The following is a 21588-nucleotide window of genomic DNA, read 5'->3' on the forward strand; positions in this document are numbered from 1 at the left end:
ATCTGGCATAATGACCTATTTTTTGAACCTACATGACCCAGTTTCAAACTTGACATAGAGATCGTCAAGACTAACATTCTGACTAAGTTTCATAAATATTGGGTCACAACTGTGGGCTCTAGAGTGTTCACAAGGCAAATGTTGACGGACGACGGACGACAATGACCGCTCACAATAGCTCACCTCGAGCACTTTGTGCTCTGGTGAGCTAATAAAAGATAATTAATCAATGACAGTAAATAGACAGACTATAGTAATGAGATCTCAGTCAAATTTCAGTATCAGTAAGGTTGGTATAGAGTAATTTAGCCATTCATTCACAGCCTTTAAATACTCCGAACCATACCGCCGAATTGCCTTAAAAGTTTATTTTGCGGATATTGTACATGTAATAGTCTACAAAAACTTGAAAACTGTTTAACTTGAAGGTATTCTTGCATAAAAACTACTTTTTTCACTGGATCCGCCCATGTATAAACGGGAGAAAAATCGTGTGCAAACAAGAAAATTCACGTGCTGTTAATACATGATTTTTATTTTTGAAATGCTTTGCCAGGGATATATGTATGTATTTTTTGCGCACACTGATATTTGGCATCTGCGTCTTGTTTCTTCCATAACAACCGCTTCTTGTAGCATTATAGATACAATGTAATCCATAGTATGTTTAGCTGTATCTGTTTCCAACCCCAAACGTACTGCCCCCATCAATGTACGCACTAGCTTCTCTTAGAGTTCACTCCCTTTACAAAGCGTCTGTTGTTATTGTAAATAACTGTGAATAAATAAGTATCGCGTGTAACTTGTGCTATTGTTCGTTTTTAGGAATCATATTTATGATTTTGGTAAGTATCAGTCGGTATGTTTTTATCTAATTTCCGGAAGAATTTATATAAACAGCTTGGAAACTTGACACTACGTTCGTACTCATCCGTACTCCAACTGCGTGTCCGTACTCAATATAACTCGAATGTAAAGTTATTATTCTTGAAATTGTGATCGAGTCCACCAAATTGTGAAATGATATGAACAATTATTGGTAATTTTATGTTTGTAATAATGAGAGATAAAAAAATCACTTAAAAACCTTCAGGATGTGCTTTTGATAGTGTTGTTTATTTCCGGGCCCTGGATACGGATATTTAAAACATGTTTACCGTTTCCAAGAACAACAGGAATAGTAAATAAAAAATGTACCGGAATCGTCAAGTCATCACATATGAAAACAATACATAAATCGTCGTGAAATATTTTTTTACGCAAGAATAGCGACAATACACGTTTGTTTTGTGTATTAACGTCTGCAGAAGCCCTTGGGATATGTTTGTGACCTCGACATTCGGTCTCAGTCACAAACAATCCCGCGGGTTTCTGCAGACGTTAATACACAAAAAAAACGTGTATTATCCCTACATTCAACCGCTACAATATATACCTACTTCTTTGATTTAGATTATAGGAAATAATTAATGAGACAGAAAGGGTAGACAATCTTTATCATTACGTCGACTACAGTTTGTCTGAAAAGGCAAATAAACATGAGTTGTCCATAAGACAGCAAGCACGACTTTTCTCAGTGCTTGACTCTGAATTAGAGCTTTGCCAGTAAACACTTTATAAAACTTTAACAAACAAAATCTAAATTAAAAAGGGGCATAACTCTGTCAAAAATCAATCAAAGTAACGGGAATTGTTTCTCCTGGTGAAGACTTTGAAAGTAAATAAATATTTTAAGTTTCAAGTCAAAAGCTTTGATAGTAACAGAGATATTTGATTTTATCAAAAGGTTTAACCGACGGCGACGGCGACGCTGACGCCGACGCCGGGGTGAGTGCAACAGCACAACGTTTTCTTCAAAAAGTCGAGCCAAATATCTAACAGGTACTTTTAGTGCATTTAAAAGTAATGTGTGGCTAAATTTTGCTTTTTATGACCCGTTAATTTTTTTTTCAGTATCATTTAAAATTTATTTGCCATGTTTTTTAACTTACAATTCGGGCATTTAACTGGGACAATTCGTGACTATGTATTACATACTCCTTTACTGCCATTGCGTTTGTACTTATGATTTTAATAACCTAGAAACTTCTTAACCTTAAAGATGTGCTATAAACGGAAACTTTACTTTTTAAAGGAATTTGAAAATCGTTTGAATGTTTGTTAGATTTGATTCAAGTATTCTTTGTGTTTTCGGATGAAACAAAAATAAATTGTCAGAGGTGCCTCTTAAGTACGCCGCCATAGTACCAAAGCCGCTACGTGTTAAAAGTAGTGTGTCACATAGAGTTAGAATTGATTGCTCCAAAAGTGCTGTATACAATCCCTCACAAGCTTCTTTTGTGAAACGTTTTAGCTTTCCTAGCCGGTCAACATGAACAATTGTTCGATGTATTTTAATGTATGATTTAAATCTGGTTTCAGCATGTCTTTTTATATCTTCTGAATCGGAAGCAATATAAATGACATATTTTCGGACATCATCGTACTTTTCCAAAAAGTCAAATATCACAGTCTCATTTGAATATCCCCTAGGACGTGTACCGTCCTCTGGAATGCTTGGATTTTTCCCAATTCGAATATGACTACATACTAAATGCCTCCCTAGTATTTTATTATCATAGAATTGTACAGCATCCTTCAATAGTCTTTGGTTTGGCTTAAACAGAGTATGCAGTACTAAATGTATTGCTTCTTCATTTGTAATATTCATCAACCATTTAAGTCGTGTTCTAGCTTGTTTATGTTGTCTTATCCCGTCGATTGCATAGGCGTTTAATCGTAAAACTACTACTTGTTTTGTCCAGTTTCTGTCAAAATTGAAACTTTCAACTTGATTCAGGAATTTCTTTGTATTTCCATTAACATACTTTAATTCAATGAAGTTTGTCTTTGGGACAGTCTTCAGAAAGTCAGTACACATTGACCAATTGTAAATATTTGACAAGAGAAAGTTGTTTAGCTCGCACGGAGTTGTCATATCGACGACAAAAGTCCTATTTGTAAGTAATGCCAGGAGAAAAGAGGACACAATTCCTTTCTGACGGTCAGCCAAACCTCCACATAAACTCGAGGAATCACATTTGAATACCAAAAACCTCTGACTACGGCAGTGCTCTATACTTATAGCTTTTATACTCTCTAGATTGTCCTCTGTCAACAAACGGCCGCCTTTATAAACTGAGAGATTTGTAAGATGTTCGTTCCAGACTCGATGCTCAAACTGTTGAATGACAGAATCTTGCTTTTTTCTAATGAAGTTGCCGGTTACACGTATGTCCAATATGTTCAATTGCAGAAGTACCAGGAACACGAACAATCCTGCCAACACCTGAATAATAATAAATTTGTTTAATAACAAATTATTGTCTATAAGATACAAATCTGATTATATTAATTTAAACTAACTAAATTTCATATGCTTGTTCTAGCTGAAAAGGCAATTATTTTGTAAGACATACAAAACTTTTTCAGAGTATATGCTTAGGGAATAATTTACAATATATAACCTACTGATCAAAACTTTTTTAAGATTTCACTTTGATGTTGTTTTTTGTAACTAGTTACACACGTCTCATTCACTAGATATTGAATGCAGAAAGTAAACTTCAAATAAGGATATCGTCAATCATTACATATTCCTGCAGTCGGAAAGCACAGTTGCATTCTTTATTTAGTACAGACAAATAATTGTAACAGCATTTTAATCACGTGTGTAATCACACATATTAATAAAAGTAAAGCTCTTTTGTATTGCTAACATAAATGTTTTGATATTTTGAATAGTTTCTTTCATTCATTTTCGTATTTGTCATATCAGGGCATTTCCTATTTCCTATTTAAGTTTTGATAAAATATGCTTCTCTACTTTCCCTCATCAGGTTCAAAATGTTATATGCTTATCCTTCACTAATATTTTCTGTAATATTTATTTTACTATAGAATACTCTCATCTAACAGATGTTTTAACTTAAAGTATATATGTATGATATGCACATATTTTTGGGGGGAACTTTAATGTCAAATTATTTTCACTTGAGATATTCCCTTTTGTGTACTTTACATAACTACAACTATGTTTATTAGTTTTTGTTTAATCTATAAATTCAGGTCTGAAATTTTGAGTTTAGCATATATACTTAATCCCCATATGTAGAGACTTACCCTAAGCCCTCTTTACACAAGGGAAACAATCTGTTTATAGAGTGAAACTGTTGAGTGAACACCGTTTGTCTGGATCATAATCATGTTCCATTTATATCAGTGCAATGGAAAAGTAAGCTATCTGTGTTACCTGCTATACAGAATAACACAGTCGATAGGTAACACAGTCGATCATGCATCTAATAGTCCTGAAATTGTTTTCTTATATTTCTAGATATTTTGCTTATACTTTGATGCATCTATACGGGTAGCAGAGACCATTCTCTTTCCAGCAATAGCTTTATCAAGAAATTTTACCTTGTGAAATTCAGTGGGTTTTAACATTTTCAAAAAAAAAAATCGTCTGTTGACAAATTTTACCACAAAATGTCACACTTTCCCCCAGGGAATTAAATGATTTGACCGTTACATATTTTTTCTTTTCAAAGTGCTGATCTTTACAGTAATTGCTACTAATCATGCATTATTTTTTCGTGCCTGGAGGTAAAATGTGCATGCTTTGCATGAGATTCTATGTTAAATATTTATATAAGAAAATGTACTAATAAACTTTGATAATGTGGCAGTTGACCTCAATAAAATCGACACTGTTTATTTTCCAATACAGGTAAATCCAATATTTGCTTTACAATGGATCAATGAGGATTATCTTTGAACACCCCAAGACTTATTGGACTCAGCTGCCACATTATCAAAGCTCATTAGTACTTTATACATATTTAATTTTTTTTCCCAATAGTCCGTTTAATTTGACCTGGCGGGGCGGAGTTAATCTTTGACATATGCAAATAATGGTAATCTCAAACAAGAGGGCCATGATGGCCACAGTTGATCTGGCCAACTGACCTAGCTTTTGACCCCACATGACCAAGAGTTTAACTTGACCTAAAGGTCATCAAGACAAACATTCTGACTAAATTTCAAGATTTTAAGATTTGGTTACAACTGTGGCCTCTAGAGTGTTCTCAAGCTTTTCCTTTGACTTCACCGGGTGACCTAGTTTTTGACCCCACATGACCCAGATTCGAACTTGACCTGTAGATTATCAAAACAAACATTCTGACTAATTCTCATGAGTTTCAAACTTTAATTGTGGTATCTTGTGTGTTGAAATGATTTTCCTTTGATCTGGCCTAGTGACCTAATTTTAAACCCCACATGACTCAGATTCAAACTTGACCTACAAATGATTAAGAAAAACATTCTGACCCAGTTTCATAAAGATTGAGTCACAAATGTGGCCTCTAAAGTGTTTATAATCTTTTCCTTTGATTTGACCAGATGACCTAGTTTTTGACCCCACATGACCCAGATTCAAACTTTTCCTAGAAATCATCAAGCTAAACTTTCTGACTAAGTTTCATAAATATTGAGTCACAACTGTGGCCTCTAGAGTGTTCACAAGCTTTTCCTTTGATTTGACCTACTGACCTAGTTTTTGACCCAACATGACCCAAATTCAAACTTGACCTAGAGATCATCAAGACTAATATTCTGACCAAGTTTAAAAAAAGATTGGGTCAAAAATGTGGTCTCTAGAGTGTTCTCAAGCTTTTCCTTTGATCTAAGCTATGACATAGTTTTTGATCCCACATGACATAGTTTCAAACTTGACCTAGCATTCATCAAGACTTACATTCTGACCAAGTTACAGAAAGATTGGGTAAAAAAATTTGTTTTCTACAGTGTTCACAAGCTTTTCCTTTGATCTGACTTACTGACCTAGTTTTTGACCCCACATAAATCAGTTTCAAACTTGACCTAGAGATTATCAAGGATTATATTCTTACCAAGTTTTATAAAGATTGGATCAAAAATGTGGTCTCTACAGTGTTCACAAGCTTTTCCTTTGATCTGACCTACTGACCTAGTTTTTGACCACACATAAACTAGTTTCAAACTTGGCCTAGAGATTATCAAGTCTTACATTCTGACCAAGTTTTATAAAGATTGGGTCAAAAATGTGGTCTCTAGAGTGTTCACAAGCTTTTCCTTTGATCTAAGCTATGACATAGTTTTTGACCCCACCTGACATAGTTTCAAACTTGACCTAGCTATCATCAAGACTTACATTCTGACCAAGTTACAGAAAGATTGGGTAAAACATTTGTTCTCTACAGTGTTCACAAGCTTTTCCTTTGATCTGACTTACTGACCTAGTTTTTGACCCCACATAACCTAGTTTCAAACTTGGCCTAGAGATTATCAAGGCTTACATTCTGACCAAGTTTTATAAAGATTGGGTAAAAAATGTGGTCTCTACAGTGTTCACAAGCTTTTCCTTTGATCTGACCTACTGACCTAGTTTTTTACCTCAATCGACCCAGTTTTAAAGCTGACCTAGAGACCATCTAGACTAACATTCTGACCAAGGTTCAAAAAGATTGGGTCAAAAATGTGGTCTCTAGGGTTTTCACAAACTTTTCTTTTGATCTGACCTACTGACCTAGTTTTTGACCCCACATAACCCAGTTTCAAACTTGACCCAGAGATTATTAAGTCTAATATTCTGACTAAGTTTTATAAAGATTGGGTCACAAATGTGGCTTCTACAAGGCAAATGTTGAACACGACGGACGACGCACGACGGACGCCGACGGACGCCGGACAATGACTGGTCACAATAGCTCACCTTGAGCACTTTGTGCTCTGGTGAGTTAAAAACGAGCAAAATAGGTAAAGCAATATAATTGTTTCATTCCGTAATATTCGGTAACCAACGACTAAAATTCAACGCTACATTGGTTACATGTACTACATACCCTGCACAAAAATGTAGTGGACCGTCGCAAAACCACGCCCCGCCAGGTCAGATAAAATGCACTATACAAACCATAAAATAAATAAACATGTTTGTAAACATGGACGGATCCAAACAGAAGGGGAAGAAGCATTTTATAGAAATATTTCGAAGGCAAAATACAATACATATCGTAGCCCTTACCAACCTATAAACCGGGTCAGTCTATTTTATAAGACTTAGTGCAACAACACGGTTGACCCACTTAAACGAACTGTAGTTGTCATGTAAATAATTGCACAGATAACTACGTCATTTGTGCATATGTTAGGCAAAAGAGTTGACCCACAATTTCTCGCAACATTAGTCATGGGTCGTCCCATATACAGGCAATAAAATATGTTTAAACTGTAAACTGCTTAATTCCAACCAGTGGTCGCTGAGAAATATCCCGGACAAGAAATGCGGGACATCGGACAAACGGACGAACTGACGACTATATGCTTCCCCTTCGGGGAGCATAATTAACAGATGCCTACAACTTTAAGATAGTTAACAAGAGGGCCATGATGGCCCTATATATCGCTCACCAGAGTTGATCTGGCCTACTGACCTAGTTTTTTATCCCACATGAGCCAGTTTCAAATTTAACCTAGAGATCATCAAGACAGTTTTTGATCCCACATGTCTCAGTTTCGAACTTGACCTAGTAATCATCAAGACAAAAATTCTGACCAAGTTTTATACAGATTGGGTCACAAATGTGGCCTCTAGAGTGTTCACAAGCTTTTCCTTTGATCTGGCCTACTGAACTACTGTTTGACTCCACATGTCCCAGTTTCGAACTTGTCCTAGAAATCATCAAGGCAAATATTCTAACCAAGTTTCATACATATTTGGTTACAAATGTGGCCTCTAGAGTGTTCACAAGCTTTTCCTTTGATCTGGCCTACTGACCTAGATTTGACCCCACATAACTCAGTTTCAAACGTGACCTAGATATTATCAAGACAAACATTTTATCCAAGTTTTATAAAGATGGGGTCACAAATGTGGTCTCTAGAGTGATCTCAATCTGTTCCTTTGATCTGGCCTACTGACCTAGTTTTTAATCAAATATAACCCAGTTTCGAACTTGACCTAGAGACTATCAAGACAAACATTCTGACCAAGTTTCATAAAGATTAGATCACAAATGTGGCCTCTAGAGTGTTCACAAGCTTTCCCTTTGATCTGGTCTACTGACCTAGATTTGACCCCACATAACTCAGTTTCAAACGTGACCTAGATATTATCAAGACAAACAATTTGTTCAAGTTTCATAAAGATTGGGTCATAAATGTGGTCTCTAGAGTGTTCTCAAGCTGTTCCTTTGATCTGGCCTACTGACTTATTTTTTCATTCCACATAACCCACTTTCAAACTTTTCCTAGAAATCATCAAGTCAAACAATCTGACTAAGTTTCATACAGATTGGATCACAAGTGTGGCCTCTAGAGTGTTCACAATATTTTCCATTGATCTGGCCTACTGACCTAGTTTTTAATCGAACATGACCCAATTTCAAACTTGACCTAGAAATGATCAAGACTAACATTCTGACCAAGTTTCATAAAGATAAGGCAACAAATGTGGCCTCTAGAGTGTTCACAAGGCAAATGTTGACGCACGACGGACGACGCACGACGCACGCCGACGGACGCCGCACAATGACCGGTCACAATAGCTCACCTTGAGCACTTTGTTCTCTGGTGAGCTAATAAAATTGAAGAACATTTTATCACATTTTTCAATTCAGGTATATTTTGTAAGAGTTTTTTAAGGAATGAGAAACTCATTAGTTATACTTAGATCGCTGTTAGAACTGTATATTTTAAAACAATTGCGTAATTACGTAATTATTCCCCGTTTTTCCTTTAATATGGAAGAAATTTAAAAGCTGAGTATTTCTTTCGATTTCAAAATAATCTTTAGTTATTCGTTTCCATTTGATAGACATCGTGATTTTTCAACAATCTAAACGTTTTTAAACTCGTATGTCTTCTGAAATAATTTATTTCTAATCTTTATATGTTGCAAAATCACGATTGGCTATGACAGGCGCTAATAATTTTACAAAATTTCAGATATATTTCGGATAAGTATATAGTTGTTAATGCAACTCTTTGACAAATGGAAAACAATAGGTCATCATATTCATTTCATTCCCTGAGCTAATTAAGTGTGTTTATCAAATACTTTACCAATATGTAACTAATCGCCTTTAAGACGAGTACGAGCATTTCATGTAAGTGATTGTCACAGCCAATGTCCATGATCAGTTAGCCAGAATTAAAGTACTAGAAGTTTTCGTGGTAACGTTTTGCGTAAATTATTATTATAGCTATTGGAAACAGAACACTGATTACAAGCTCCGAAGAACTATGCATGCAATTTAAATAGGGTTGGGTTGATAGACTGTCCGATAAAAGTACGCCTTGAGATGCTTTTTCTCTCGTTTTCCTTACATGAATTACAAAACAACATCGTTGCTTGAAATATTACATTTTTATGACATGATTATGGTTATCTCATTCTTCAAGACACTATGAGTAATAAAAATTGATGAACTATACCCTTGCACCGTTACGGACACCTGTGGGATTTGTGTTTATTCCGAGTTCAAATATGTTTGAACGTTTAACAATGTTTCCTATCTGATTTGAGAACCTTGTTCCTGTAAAAAGATAGAGTACCCACAATGCATACTCGTTCGAAAATATGAAATGTTCAGCAAGAATTTTATGAATAAAACTCCGGATGAAATGCCAACTGAGTCAGCTATTTTGGAAACACTTTATCATCAGTCCGAGTTTATCATTAGTACCAGTATTGTTTTCTAGTGTATTTTTTACAGATGCAAATCTTATTTTAAGAGCATTGATGGTAAAATGGTAAAAAAATGCATTTTTGAAACAAGCTGAAATTGTTACAAAATGCGTTTTATGATCGTCACCTATGCTCAATACATATTCAAATGCTACAATATATTCGCTAAACTTAACCAGGGGCGGAGGAGAATGGGGTGGGTGGGGAGTCCTGACCCCAAGTGTCTGTGGGTTTAAGAAGTCAGTAAATTAAATATTAAAATCGGAGACAAATGATACCGAACTTTGGATGTTACATAGTATGCAACCTACCCATTCCGCCGGTGTATCAGTTCGTCCCCTGCCATGAAAACTTGTTTCACTTTAACTGTGGGAATAAACAGTTTACCTATGCTCACAAATGCATAAAATGTGGATTTACCAACCACCTGGCGTTACACTGCTTTATAAATCAGGCTCAACAATTCCAGGGGCCTTATTTAAAACCTAACAGCTCTCGATGTTATTTAAACTTCCCACAAGAACAAGTTTATCACATCATTTGGGAGAGCAGTGCATATAATTGGTCATCCTATCTTCAAAATTTAACGAACATAATCAATGATGCTTACTGCATATTGGAATAACAACAAATCGCAGGTAGACTGATAGTATCAATCATCAAGTTGCACATTGTCAGAAAAGTTATAAAACTGCATACATGAATCAAGGGGAAACGGGGAAATTCTTTGATATATGGGCGAAGCCAGCATACTTACTCTTTATTATGACAAGGACTTAAATTTATTCCTTTGCGTCATCACTGCATTTTTGCTGCTCTTTTTTTTTATCAGTTTGTGTATTTAAATTATTACCCCGCAAACACGCAAAACGGTCATAAGTATAAACGAATCAAAAGCTAAAAATAGTGGCAGTGGTATGTTTTTACTAATGATCTGAATACAGACGAAGGGCCTTAATATATAGATAAGATGTTGGCGCTCGAGATAAGCTGTCCTGCGCACGAGATCATTTAAGATGACGTGCGCACGAGATAAGATGTCGTGCGCTCTAGCAAAGATGTCGTGCATTCGAGATAAGATGTCGAGGGCTCGAGATAAGATGTCGTGCGCTCGAGAGAAGATGTCGTGCGCACGAGATAAGATGTCGAGCGTTCGAAATAATATGTATGAATAGTCGAGCTAAAAAACGAACAAAATAGGTAGTGCAATATAATCTTTCGGTAACCAACGACCAAAATGCAACGCTACCTTGGTTACAATGTACGGATAAGAAATCAGGTTGCCGAATATACTACATATCCTGCACAATGATGCAGTGGACCGTCACGAAATCCGATTAAAACAAAATACATTGTAGAATATATAAACATTGTTCCCGTTCTTTTTATGCCCCCGGCATCTACTGATGCGGGAGGCATACAGTGATCGTCCTTTCCGTCCGTCCGTTCGTCCGTCCGTTCGTACGAGGTTAACCAAATGGGACCGTTTCATCTAGCATCAATACCCCTTACTAGAATGACTTGATACTAATGCAGATGTAACCTGTGACCATTCCTCATCTTCAGACATCACCTGACCTCAGTTTGACCTTGACCTTGACCTCATTTTGGACTTAGGTTGCTTTATATGGGCCATCTCTTGGTTAACCAAATGGGCCCGTTTCGTCTAGCATCAATACCGCTTACAAGAATGAATTGATACTAATACAGATGTAACCTGTGATCATTCCTCATCTTCAAACATCACCTGACCTCAGTTTGACCTTGACCTCGTTTTGGACTTAGGTTGCTTTGTATCGACAAGGATGCCACCGGGGGCATCAAGCGTTTATTGAACGCAGCTCCTTGTTTGTTTTTGTTTGTTTGTTTTTATTAAATGAACATGCAAAAGATACTCGTTTGTTTCAGTTTTTTACCTAGTTTTTACATATTTTGTACTTCCTTATCAATAAAATGTCTATCCAATACGTGCATTGTTCCTGTGAAATTGCCAGATATATTTTCAGTTTTTATAGTTGAATGTTTCAATAAAACAAAACATTATAAGAACGCTCTTCCTAGTGTAGTGTGTAACTATGTTCTTACGGAATTAAAAGTAAAAAGCATGTATTCAATGTGCAAAATCATCTATGCTAAACTAGAACTGTCACAGGAGTGACGAATAATACCCCCACAATATGGCCTTGTCACAGAAGTATGGCAAATTTTAAGTTGAAAAGGGGCCATAACTACGTAAAAATAGTGGTTTACAGCCAAAGTCGAACATGACCTTTATTTTATGATGTTACACCTGTGTACCAAAAAGTATTTAAATCTGTCAAGCCTTTCATGAGTTATTGTCCGGAAACCATAAGTTTGGCAAGTTTTAAGTTGGAAAGGGTCCATAACTACGTCAAAATTAGTGGATTTATTGTCTGGAAACCCTGAAAACCAACGGACGGACGGACGAGACCGACCGACCGCCAACCTAACTCCTATATACCGACCTCCCCCAAACTTCGTTTTGTGAGGGTATGATAATACGTACGATACGTTTGCTTTCTCACCGTGTCTAACACGTCCGAAACGTTGTGAATTTGGACCATCGTTTACATTAACTCGGTTTTTTCATGGACGCCTAGTTTCTTTAAAACTTTAAATTAAAACAAAAGTGTTCAATATAATATTAAAATGAAACCTTACGTTTAGTAGGACAAGCGTATTTATTACCGTGATATTCCTTCTGTAGGCTGTCATTATCTGTTGTAAAAATGTTTTTTTAAAGGGACGCATATTGCTACTTCCACACTTCATGCAGAAATGAGGAAGGGGTGGATATTTAAGAAACTGATGGTGGGAAGATAAAAACATATTCCTAAATTATAATACTCATGGACACCTGTAATATTCAGTACTTTGTGAATAAGGATGTGGTAATATGAATGTAATAAGAAAACAGAGGTCTTCATGAAAGTACATCCAACACAAAATAATAAGCTTTTGTATAAGGAAAAATCAGGTTTTGTACAATATCAGTGTAACAAATAGTGTTGTACTTATGAGTTTTTCTTTTTAACGTGCCAGGTTTGCTTAAACAGGTAAAAATTTAACGCCCCGTCCTCGGACCTTGGTATCGACGCCATCTTTCTAATTAATAAAAATGTAAACAAAACAAGAGGGTCGTGATTGACCATGAATCGCTCAACTGAGTTATATGAGCCACATGTTTCAAATAGCAAACTGATGCTAAAATATTCAGAAAGTAGGTCAGTAGGTCACATTCATGGTCACTGAAAGTCAGTTAAAGATCGGTGTGCAAAACTGTACATGTGGCTGTATCTTAAAAACAAGAGAGTAGGTCAGTAGGTCAAGGTCACAGTCATGTGATCCCTAATCACTTGGGGTCATCAAGAAATTATAATTAAACAGTCTAGGAAATATGATCTCATAATTTTTTAAGTAATTTTTCCTATATAACTCATATAAGACGTGACCCCAGGGCGGGGCATCTGAACAATCTTGTTAGAGATCTACTAGGCAATGCTACATACCAACTATCAAAGGCCTAGGCCTTGAACTTTCAGACAAGAAGTTTTTATTTTTTATTCCTTTTTAAGTCTATGTTAAAATTGGGACCCCCAGGGCAGGGCCTCTTTGCACCCCTGGGGCATAATTTGAATAATTTTGGTAGAGGACCACAAGGCAATGCTACTTACCAAATATCAAAGGCCTAGGTCTTGCAGTTTCAGACAAGAAGATTTTTTTAAAAAAATCCTATTTAAGTCTATGTAAAATTTGAGATCCCCTGGGCAGGGCCTCTTTTCACCCCAAGGTTATAATTTGAACAAATTTGGTAGAGAACCACAAGGCAATGTTACATACTAAATATCAAAGGCCTAGATCTTGCAGTTTCAGACAAGAAGATTTTTAAAGATTTTTTCCTTTTTGTCTTTGTAAAACTTGCGATCCCGGGGCGGGGCCTCTTTTCACCCAAGGGGCAAAATTTGAACAATCTTCATAGAGGACCAATAGATGAAGTCACATGCCTAATATCAAGGCTCTATGCCTTGTGGTTTTGGACAAGAAAATTTGTTTTTTTTAAATCCTTTCGGTTGCCATGGCAACCAGAGTTCTGCATGGAATTCAATTTTTTTGAATAATTTTGAAAGGGCACCATCCAAGGATCATTTCTTTGAAGTTTAGTGTAATTCTGCCCAGTGTGTTTTTTGAAGAAGATTTTTTTAGAAAATGTTGACGGACACACGACACACGACGGACGTCGGACATTGAGCGGTCACAAAAGCTCACCTTTGGCTCAGGTGAGCTAAAATTCGGAGTGGGATTAGCATTTCAAGGGCATAACATGACATTTTACAAAATGAATACCTTAGTACAGGTATCTAAGATGCTACACTGGTCTGGTGGGTTAAATACATAACGTCGATAACTTGAAATTGATCTTGAAAAAGTGGATACTTTTAGTTTATTTACATGGTTTTCAATTATCCCACGACCTCTCGACGATTCACTGCAAAAAGTATTACTGCGCTGGACGAACGGTAACTGTAATCATACAACGGGAGACAGCATAGGTGTGTAATTTAAAAAAAAACTATCGATGTTTATAATTTCTTATCAAATAATGAATCATATTCAGGAAATGCGTCTTCGATATCTGAAAATTATTAAATATCTATGGACCTTTATCAAAAAATATTACTTACAGCGGACTATTTTCCGAATCAAAGTCATTTCCGCTTTCAGTTTTGAGGAACTTCCGTTATACTTTTTGCCAACAATAACAAATGCAAAATGAATTAAAGACCCACCATGACCTAGTGACCTACTTTTTTCACTCACAAAAACTTTATGAAAATAATTCTTGAAATACAGGTAATATACAGTTATACAACAAGTTTTCAGGTTGACAATTTAGGCCATTCTTGAATAAATGTGTTTTGACAACTTCATCTGCAAACCTATTCAGTCAATCTCTTTTCAGCATAGTTTCAAAACATAGATGAATAACTATCTTACACTGTAGAAACAAATTGTGATTGAAATTTCACTAAATACAGTGATTTCTGTACATATTGCTACAGTTATTCAATAAAATGTTAAGACATTAATGATTACACACATTGTCTTGGCCTAATATATGTCACTGTCTATTGTAACTAGATACTTGTTATTTCTCCTTTTCTTCCTGCAAAGCATGTATAATTACCATCATGGAAACACAAAAGAATTAAGTTATTTTGTGGTGCCTCTTTAATAAAGTCACATATAAACTGACTGCTACTCAGATCAATGTAAGTGTATTGTTAACACAACATTATACTTTTGTTTTTTGGTTGGATTTAACGTCGCACCGACACATGATAGGTCACATTGCGACTTTCCAGCTTTAATGGTGGAGGAAGACCCCAGGTGCCCCTCCGTGCACTATTTCATCACGAGCGGGCACCTGGGTAGAACCACCTACCTTCCGTAACCCACATCGATGAGAGGCAAGTGATTTGAAGTCAGCGACCTTAACCACTCGGCCACGGAGGCCCCTCAACATTATACTTGTTCATTACGTTATGAGATAAAGTTTTTCTTGAACTGCATTATCAATTAATTATGTTTAGATGGTACATGTACTGCATTTACAACTTGTCTGACCCCGATTTTTTTACGTAAATGACAGCAGTCTCGTGCAACACGTGGAAACAGAGTAATGAAAAGTATTGTGGAGAATTCAAAGACACATTTTAAATGGCATAAAATTGAGGAAAACTGTATTTTTGTCGAGTTTTGATAATTGACATTTCTGCTGTGTATTAGTAAGTTTTGTGAATGAGATTTGAAAGTTATTGTGCACATATTCACACTGATTCGACCTCTCAACCAAATTTCCTACCATGTTTTAAAGATGTTTAAGGAAATACATTTTCAAAAGTTTGTTGAATGTGTTTCGATATTTAAGTGCATTGTATTTCGTGAATACCAGGTTGAAAATTAATAATGGAATCATCTAGGCCCTTATTGCAAGCATCTCGACTTCTGTAACAATAATCATTTAATGCATTAAAGGGAATATACTCTTTTAGTTTTGGAATGTGGCCTTCCTTGTCCACCATATCTTTTCATATGCACCACTTTGCAAACTAAATACTATGTTTTAGCTTACCGTATTGCAAAATGAAAATTAAGATAGTGAACTTATTTCACTTTTTTCTTTAAATTAGAATCTGTGGGATATTGATAAATGTTTGGACGAGGTAAAGCGCTATTATTTTCACACACAAAATTATTAATTGTTCACAATGACTCGTTATAATTCAACAATAACTTTCTTATTTGAGTTTTATTCATCGTTATTTTAGTGAGCATTCCTTTGTGTACAAATAACAGTTGAAACAGTATCCATTTCATGTACCGAAACTTTGTATTTTTTGCAGAGAAATTTTATCATACCCCACCCACTTTTTTCTAATTTCAAAGTCTGCGTCCCCTTTATCAAAGTGGAAAATATCAGGTACTTGAAAATGCAGCGTTAAAATTCTCGATGTCATTTGTCAAGCATACGCCTGTAAATAAATAATATTGTTTCAAAATCAATACTGTTGTTTCCTTTGACTTTTGGTAAACAGGTAAAGTTATATGTATATTTATCTGAGCAATAAAATCCGTGTAGATGCGCTCTACGTAAGCGCATGGACCCTTCTCGGACACCATACCTATAACTCGGACTTCTTTAATGTACAAAGGCATGTGCACAAAAAATGATACATTTTGCCGACACCTGATTAGTTGTAATGTGTTTTTTTTAGAGAAGTAGTTGTGCTCACCTAATTTACACGGATTTTTTCGCATTTATTCCTGATGATATAGAAGCAACAACCACCACTTTTTTCTTAGTTTTGATTACAAGATGAAAATTGTTTTTTTGTTGTTTTTTTTTGGACACTTGTGTTTGTAAGAATGACAAATCAATTGTGCTTTTGACCATAAAATTTAGTGATAAAGATTTATAGGGTATTAAAGTCATGTCCTAGATTTTGACACGTAACACATTTTTCAGGTTTTTGTGCAAAAGTGACCGCAGCTAATTGCATTTTTTCTGCTACATGTATTTGATTTATATTTTATTATGACTTATTTATCTACAAGAAAGAAAGATTTCCCTAGTTTCTTTAGAGAGATTACGCACCCATTCAATAAAAAAAAATGAAAATGAAATTTTAGTCCCATTCAAATACATGGTACTTTCACTTTGAAAAACAGTGTATAATTTCCAATCTGCACATTTTCCTGTCTTAAAAATCATACAGTATTTAAGACACCCTATATGCAACACAATAAGCTAGGTTTAAAAAGTGAATGCGAGCATACTAATTTGTTTGTGGTCACATTTGTTTTGAAATCCCGAATTAAGTGTTTGCAGGAGTTATCTTTCCTGTGGTTATTGCTAAATATAGACTGATAGTGTACTTGTACCGAAAATTGTGACACGAACATACTTATAACATTTCCCACCTAAGTTTTTTTAATTAAAGTGAAAGTGCTTCATGGTTTTAACATACTGTCACATTGGAATAAAGTTTGTTTTACAGTAACTTCGAAATTGCCCAGAAATAATACCATGTACCCCACCCACCTAATTCATAAGCCTTTCATACACGTACGTGCATGAACATCCCAAAAACATGAACATTAACAAAAAGCAAAATGATTACCTTAATCACTCTTAAGAATGCATTATCCCTTTTACCAATACCCCTTCCTTCCATTTTAACACACTCAATAATTATGTAGTACACTCTTTACTGTGTGTGCGTAACAGCTATTTCAAGATTTTCCCGTGATATCCATGCAAACCGTTGATGGTCTTATATTTAAAGAAAACTTTGGTCCAGGGGAGGTTAATTCAATTATTACACTTCTAACCTTAAACAGACTTATATCCCTTCCTTGAAAGAATTCATGCATTTATAAATTTATTTATATCTATGATATACACCTAGCTATGGACTTTAACATAATATAAAAGAAGAACAAACATTAAAACAAATAACTTAAGTGCTCTTCTTAATATTGTAGTACCGGACAATATTAAAACCTCTACGATAATACAAAAAAGTAAAACTTGAACTATAAAATGCACAAAAAGGAGAAAGAACACACTTTGCTATTTATGTATTCTTTTGCTAAACTTGGTCCGTTTTGATGAGTGCAGTCCTTTCATTTTGGCAGTTCCTCCAAGAATGTGGATTATCCATAGTAGGAGGAACAAAGAATTTCCATTAATGTTGTACCACTTTAAGATTAAGTAGACCCTTTTTTTTTTTTTGATATAAAATTATCTGAAAATGAGTTGGTCATTTTTTGAAAATTCTTCGCTGTTCACTGGATAAAAAAGATGTTTGAACTATAATAAAACAAATGATTCAATCAATCCATGAATCTTCACATAAATCGAAACTATATATAAAAGCAAACTTGTGCACTTCATGCTGAAAGCATAAAATATTTGAGGTTTTGTTTACGACTGTAATCGGTCATTGAGTAAAGAAATATTTTAATTTATAACTTTTTAGTAGTTATGCAAGTTTGGTAAACAGTAAGAGCCATTTAAGAGCCATTTTATCTGATAACCTTAAATGAAATCTGGATCTGGCCAGCTGAAATTTACAACAAACCACGAAAACATACGAATCCGTGATAAAATTTATTATCTCATGTTGTATGATCTTACGTAAATAATAATTTATTCTCATATTTTTGTTAATTACAGAAAACATCAGTCACTGTGATAAAATCTGCAAAAAACAACTCTATACTTTCCCTAAACTTTCCTATTTTTCGTCTTGGTTTTGAGAAAAAAATTGAGCGCTATTCATAAACCATTTTTAAACTTACGTTTGTGAAGATTTTTTTTTTTGAAACAGGCATTATTACTTAAACTTTAAGATAGCTAGGGGGACTGCCTTAACTTTTTAAGAAATTTTTGAAATCATAATAAATAGTCATAAGTAAGTTTAGCCATCTTATTAAAAAAGTCATACAGTTCAATTAATTGTACATATTGTTAGGAAAAAATATTATGTTAATTATTTTCAAATGTATTAAAAAACTCTAAATGAATAAAAAAAATACGTTTATTTATAATTTTAACAGCAATGATTAGTACGAAGAGTAGTTTGAAGTTAAAGTGTTTTAACTGTCTTAATTATACTAACCGTAATAACGGTTTCGCTATTCTGTTGGCAGGGTTTAATCTAAAATCCATCGGAATGGTCAGGTTCAAACTAAGTTGGGAATATCTTACAGGTGCTTTAGTTTGAAGAAATTTCAACGAAGTAAGATCTTTTGCTTTTTTTCATAAAAGTCAATATAACAGAATCCGCCCAGGAGCCAAAACCTCTTGTCAAGACATCTAATCCTAAACCAACCACTGACGGAAACAGCAATTGCAAATTTGTTTGAAGTATAGCTTTGCGAATCACCAGCACGTGTCGCACGGAATATCTATTTGTTGTTATGCTCTCACAACGTATTCTGTTAATGAGACTGTCCTGACTGCTTATCCTATATCATTGATGGCATATGATTATGTTTTTGTTCGATTTTTTTTCACTGAGTTATGGCCATTAAAATTGAAAGCATGCTGTACGTACAAAAATGATCTTTCACTGGACATTGATTTCAATTAAGTAATAAAATATTTGATAGCTTGCCTTTCTAAATGCCGAGCCTATCGACATTTTGGAAAATATAAGCAACTTTAGTTTTCAACGTTGACAACTAATATTTTTCCACATCTGTTTTCAGGTTTCGTTGTTTAAAACCAGATAATTTAGATGTACATACATTACTTATATAACGTAAAGAGTTATTTTTTTGTATGTTCAGGAATTGTATTTCAGCAAATAAAGACAAGCTTGCAAAATCGTCTACAAGTCGAACTAGTTTACAATATTTCAATGCATCGTACATATTTATGAACAGAAATACTAGATATAATTTCAGCTTTAATAATCTAAATCCTTGACTATTAAACTTATACGCAATCTGACTAAAGTACTTGATCTTCTAAACGAAGATCTGAGAACGACCAATTCACACTCGTCTTCTGTATATTTTGGATTTCCAAGATTGCTATTTTTATTTTCGCACATCTATTTTTGTTTGAACCAATCAGACAACTTGTTCGAATGTCAAAGAGTAAGAAAAAATTGCAATTAATCCAGGGCTCGAACCCGGGACCTCTCGCTTACAGAGCAAGTGCGCTACCGACTGAGCTAACCGGCTATCTGACATCTTTCGACATAAAAATTGTTGATATCAAATACCAAGGCTTTTTAAAGCTTGCAGAATGTTGTAAGTTAACTTTTGATTGGCTAGCGGAAGGGTTGTCAGAACGAGGCCATCAATAGCTCGTTGTCAGATCCTATGCGTAGCGTAATAGGAGATGTACTTTAGTCAGATTGACTTATACGTAAATAGAAATATTCATTAAATTTTTTTCAGTGTATGAAGCGTTCTGTTTCTGAAATGATCATTTAATGTTTCCAAAACTATTCAAAAACGTATAATTTGAAATAGATTGAAATACAAACCGTGAAGATATACTTTTGTTTCAACAGTCCGTATCCAGTCATATCTTTCAATAGTGAATTTAATACAGTAAATATTCATATAATCAAATGGGATAGTATTTTAATATCAACTGACTATTTACGAAAACGTCATATCTTCCTGATCAGACACATGTAATCCAGTTTTTTTTTAAACTGTCGTATTCAGACTAAACATTAACCACGTGGAAAAGGGCTTATATTACGGCTATAAATTGTTTTGATGGCATACTGTAAACAATCGAAAACTTAAAGTCCCATAAGGCTTTAAATTTTATGTTAAAACTGATGTAACGGCTGTCCAAATAATATCTTATGCATAATTACATGATAAGAGAAGCACTATTTTCAATACTGCATATGAACTTAAACAGTTAGAGTCGTAAAGAGAGGTAATAAAAACAATGTATTAAATAAAACATTCTTCTATGTAAATCAACCCTCAAACTTTTGACAAATATTAAAGAAAAGAATTACCGAAACAGGATTTAACAATAAAAATGAAAATATTTTGTGTTCAGAAAATGTGGCAGCCACATTATAAAGAAAGGCGTTATGAGCTTTTAATTATCAGCTTAGAATTAATGACTAAACTTTAGATAACAAATAGGTTGAATTAACGCGGTTATGATTTCTTAACAAAGGGTTTTGTTGAGAGAAAGAATTAGAATTATTTCACAGACAAAGTCACCTTTGCTGAAAGTAAAAATTTAGAAATTATGTTGAATTTTACTTCAATAAAACATATTGTATCATTTCCGATGGTGGAATGCTTATTCAAAATAAGCATAAAACTTGCCAAACATTTTTTTTCTAATTAACTCTATCAAAACACCTTATAAAACCCTGTCAAAACCGCTTTTCGGTGTTTTAGTGCGTTTCATTAGCGATCCATTTAATAAACCAAGAAATGATTGCAATGGATCGCTAACGGAACGTGTTCCATTAATTTTTGTTTGTTTTGGGTTTAACGCCGTTTTTCAACAGTATTTCAGTTATGTAACGGCGGGCAGTTAACCTAACCAGTGTTCCTGGATTCTGTACCAGTACAAACCTGTTCTCCACAAGTAACTGCCAACTTCCCCACATGATGTTCCATTAATAGATCGCGATTTTGAAACGAGTTATTAACTTTACAGAGAGTCATTCAGAAGGCTTTAGACAACATATGGTTTTAATCCCTTCAGTTAACAATTCACAACATATCTTCTTGTT

At 34.7% G+C, this 21588-nt stretch overlaps 2 protein-coding genes across 13 annotated transcripts in view; both read right to left on the minus strand.

Annotated features, from left to right (window-relative positions):
* LOC123538148 (tensin-3-like) overlaps positions 1–21588 on the minus strand; it is a 438691-nt gene that overhangs the window by 271361 nt on the left and 145742 nt on the right. The gene's annotated exons all lie outside the window — the stretch shown is intronic.
* Positions 1420–20444, minus strand: LOC123538143 (uncharacterized). Its single transcript, XM_045322111.2, has 2 exons — positions 20356–20444; positions 1420–3328 (listed from the first exon to the last, which is right to left on the minus strand). Exons 1-2 carry the CDS (start codon positions 20395–20397, stop codon positions 2129–2131), a joined length of 1242 nt encoding a protein of 413 aa, XP_045178046.2. The 5' UTR covers positions 20398–20444; the 3' UTR covers positions 1420–2128.

The sequence above is a fragment of the Mercenaria mercenaria genome, chromosome 18, assembly GCF_021730395.1.
Source record: "Mercenaria mercenaria strain notata chromosome 18, MADL_Memer_1, whole genome shotgun sequence".
Lineage (NCBI taxonomy): Eukaryota > Metazoa > Mollusca > Bivalvia > Venerida > Veneridae > Mercenaria > Mercenaria mercenaria.

Excerpts from the sequence above, each read along its gene's own strand:
- LOC123538143 (XM_045322111.2), bottom strand. The coding sequence starts at position 20,397 with ATGACTGGATACGGACTGTTGAAACAAAAGTATATCTTCACG. Across the intron at positions 3,329-20,355 it reads AACAAAAGTATATCTTCACG|GTGTTGGCAGGATTGTTCGT; the intron begins GTTTGTATTTCA and ends ATTATTATTCAG.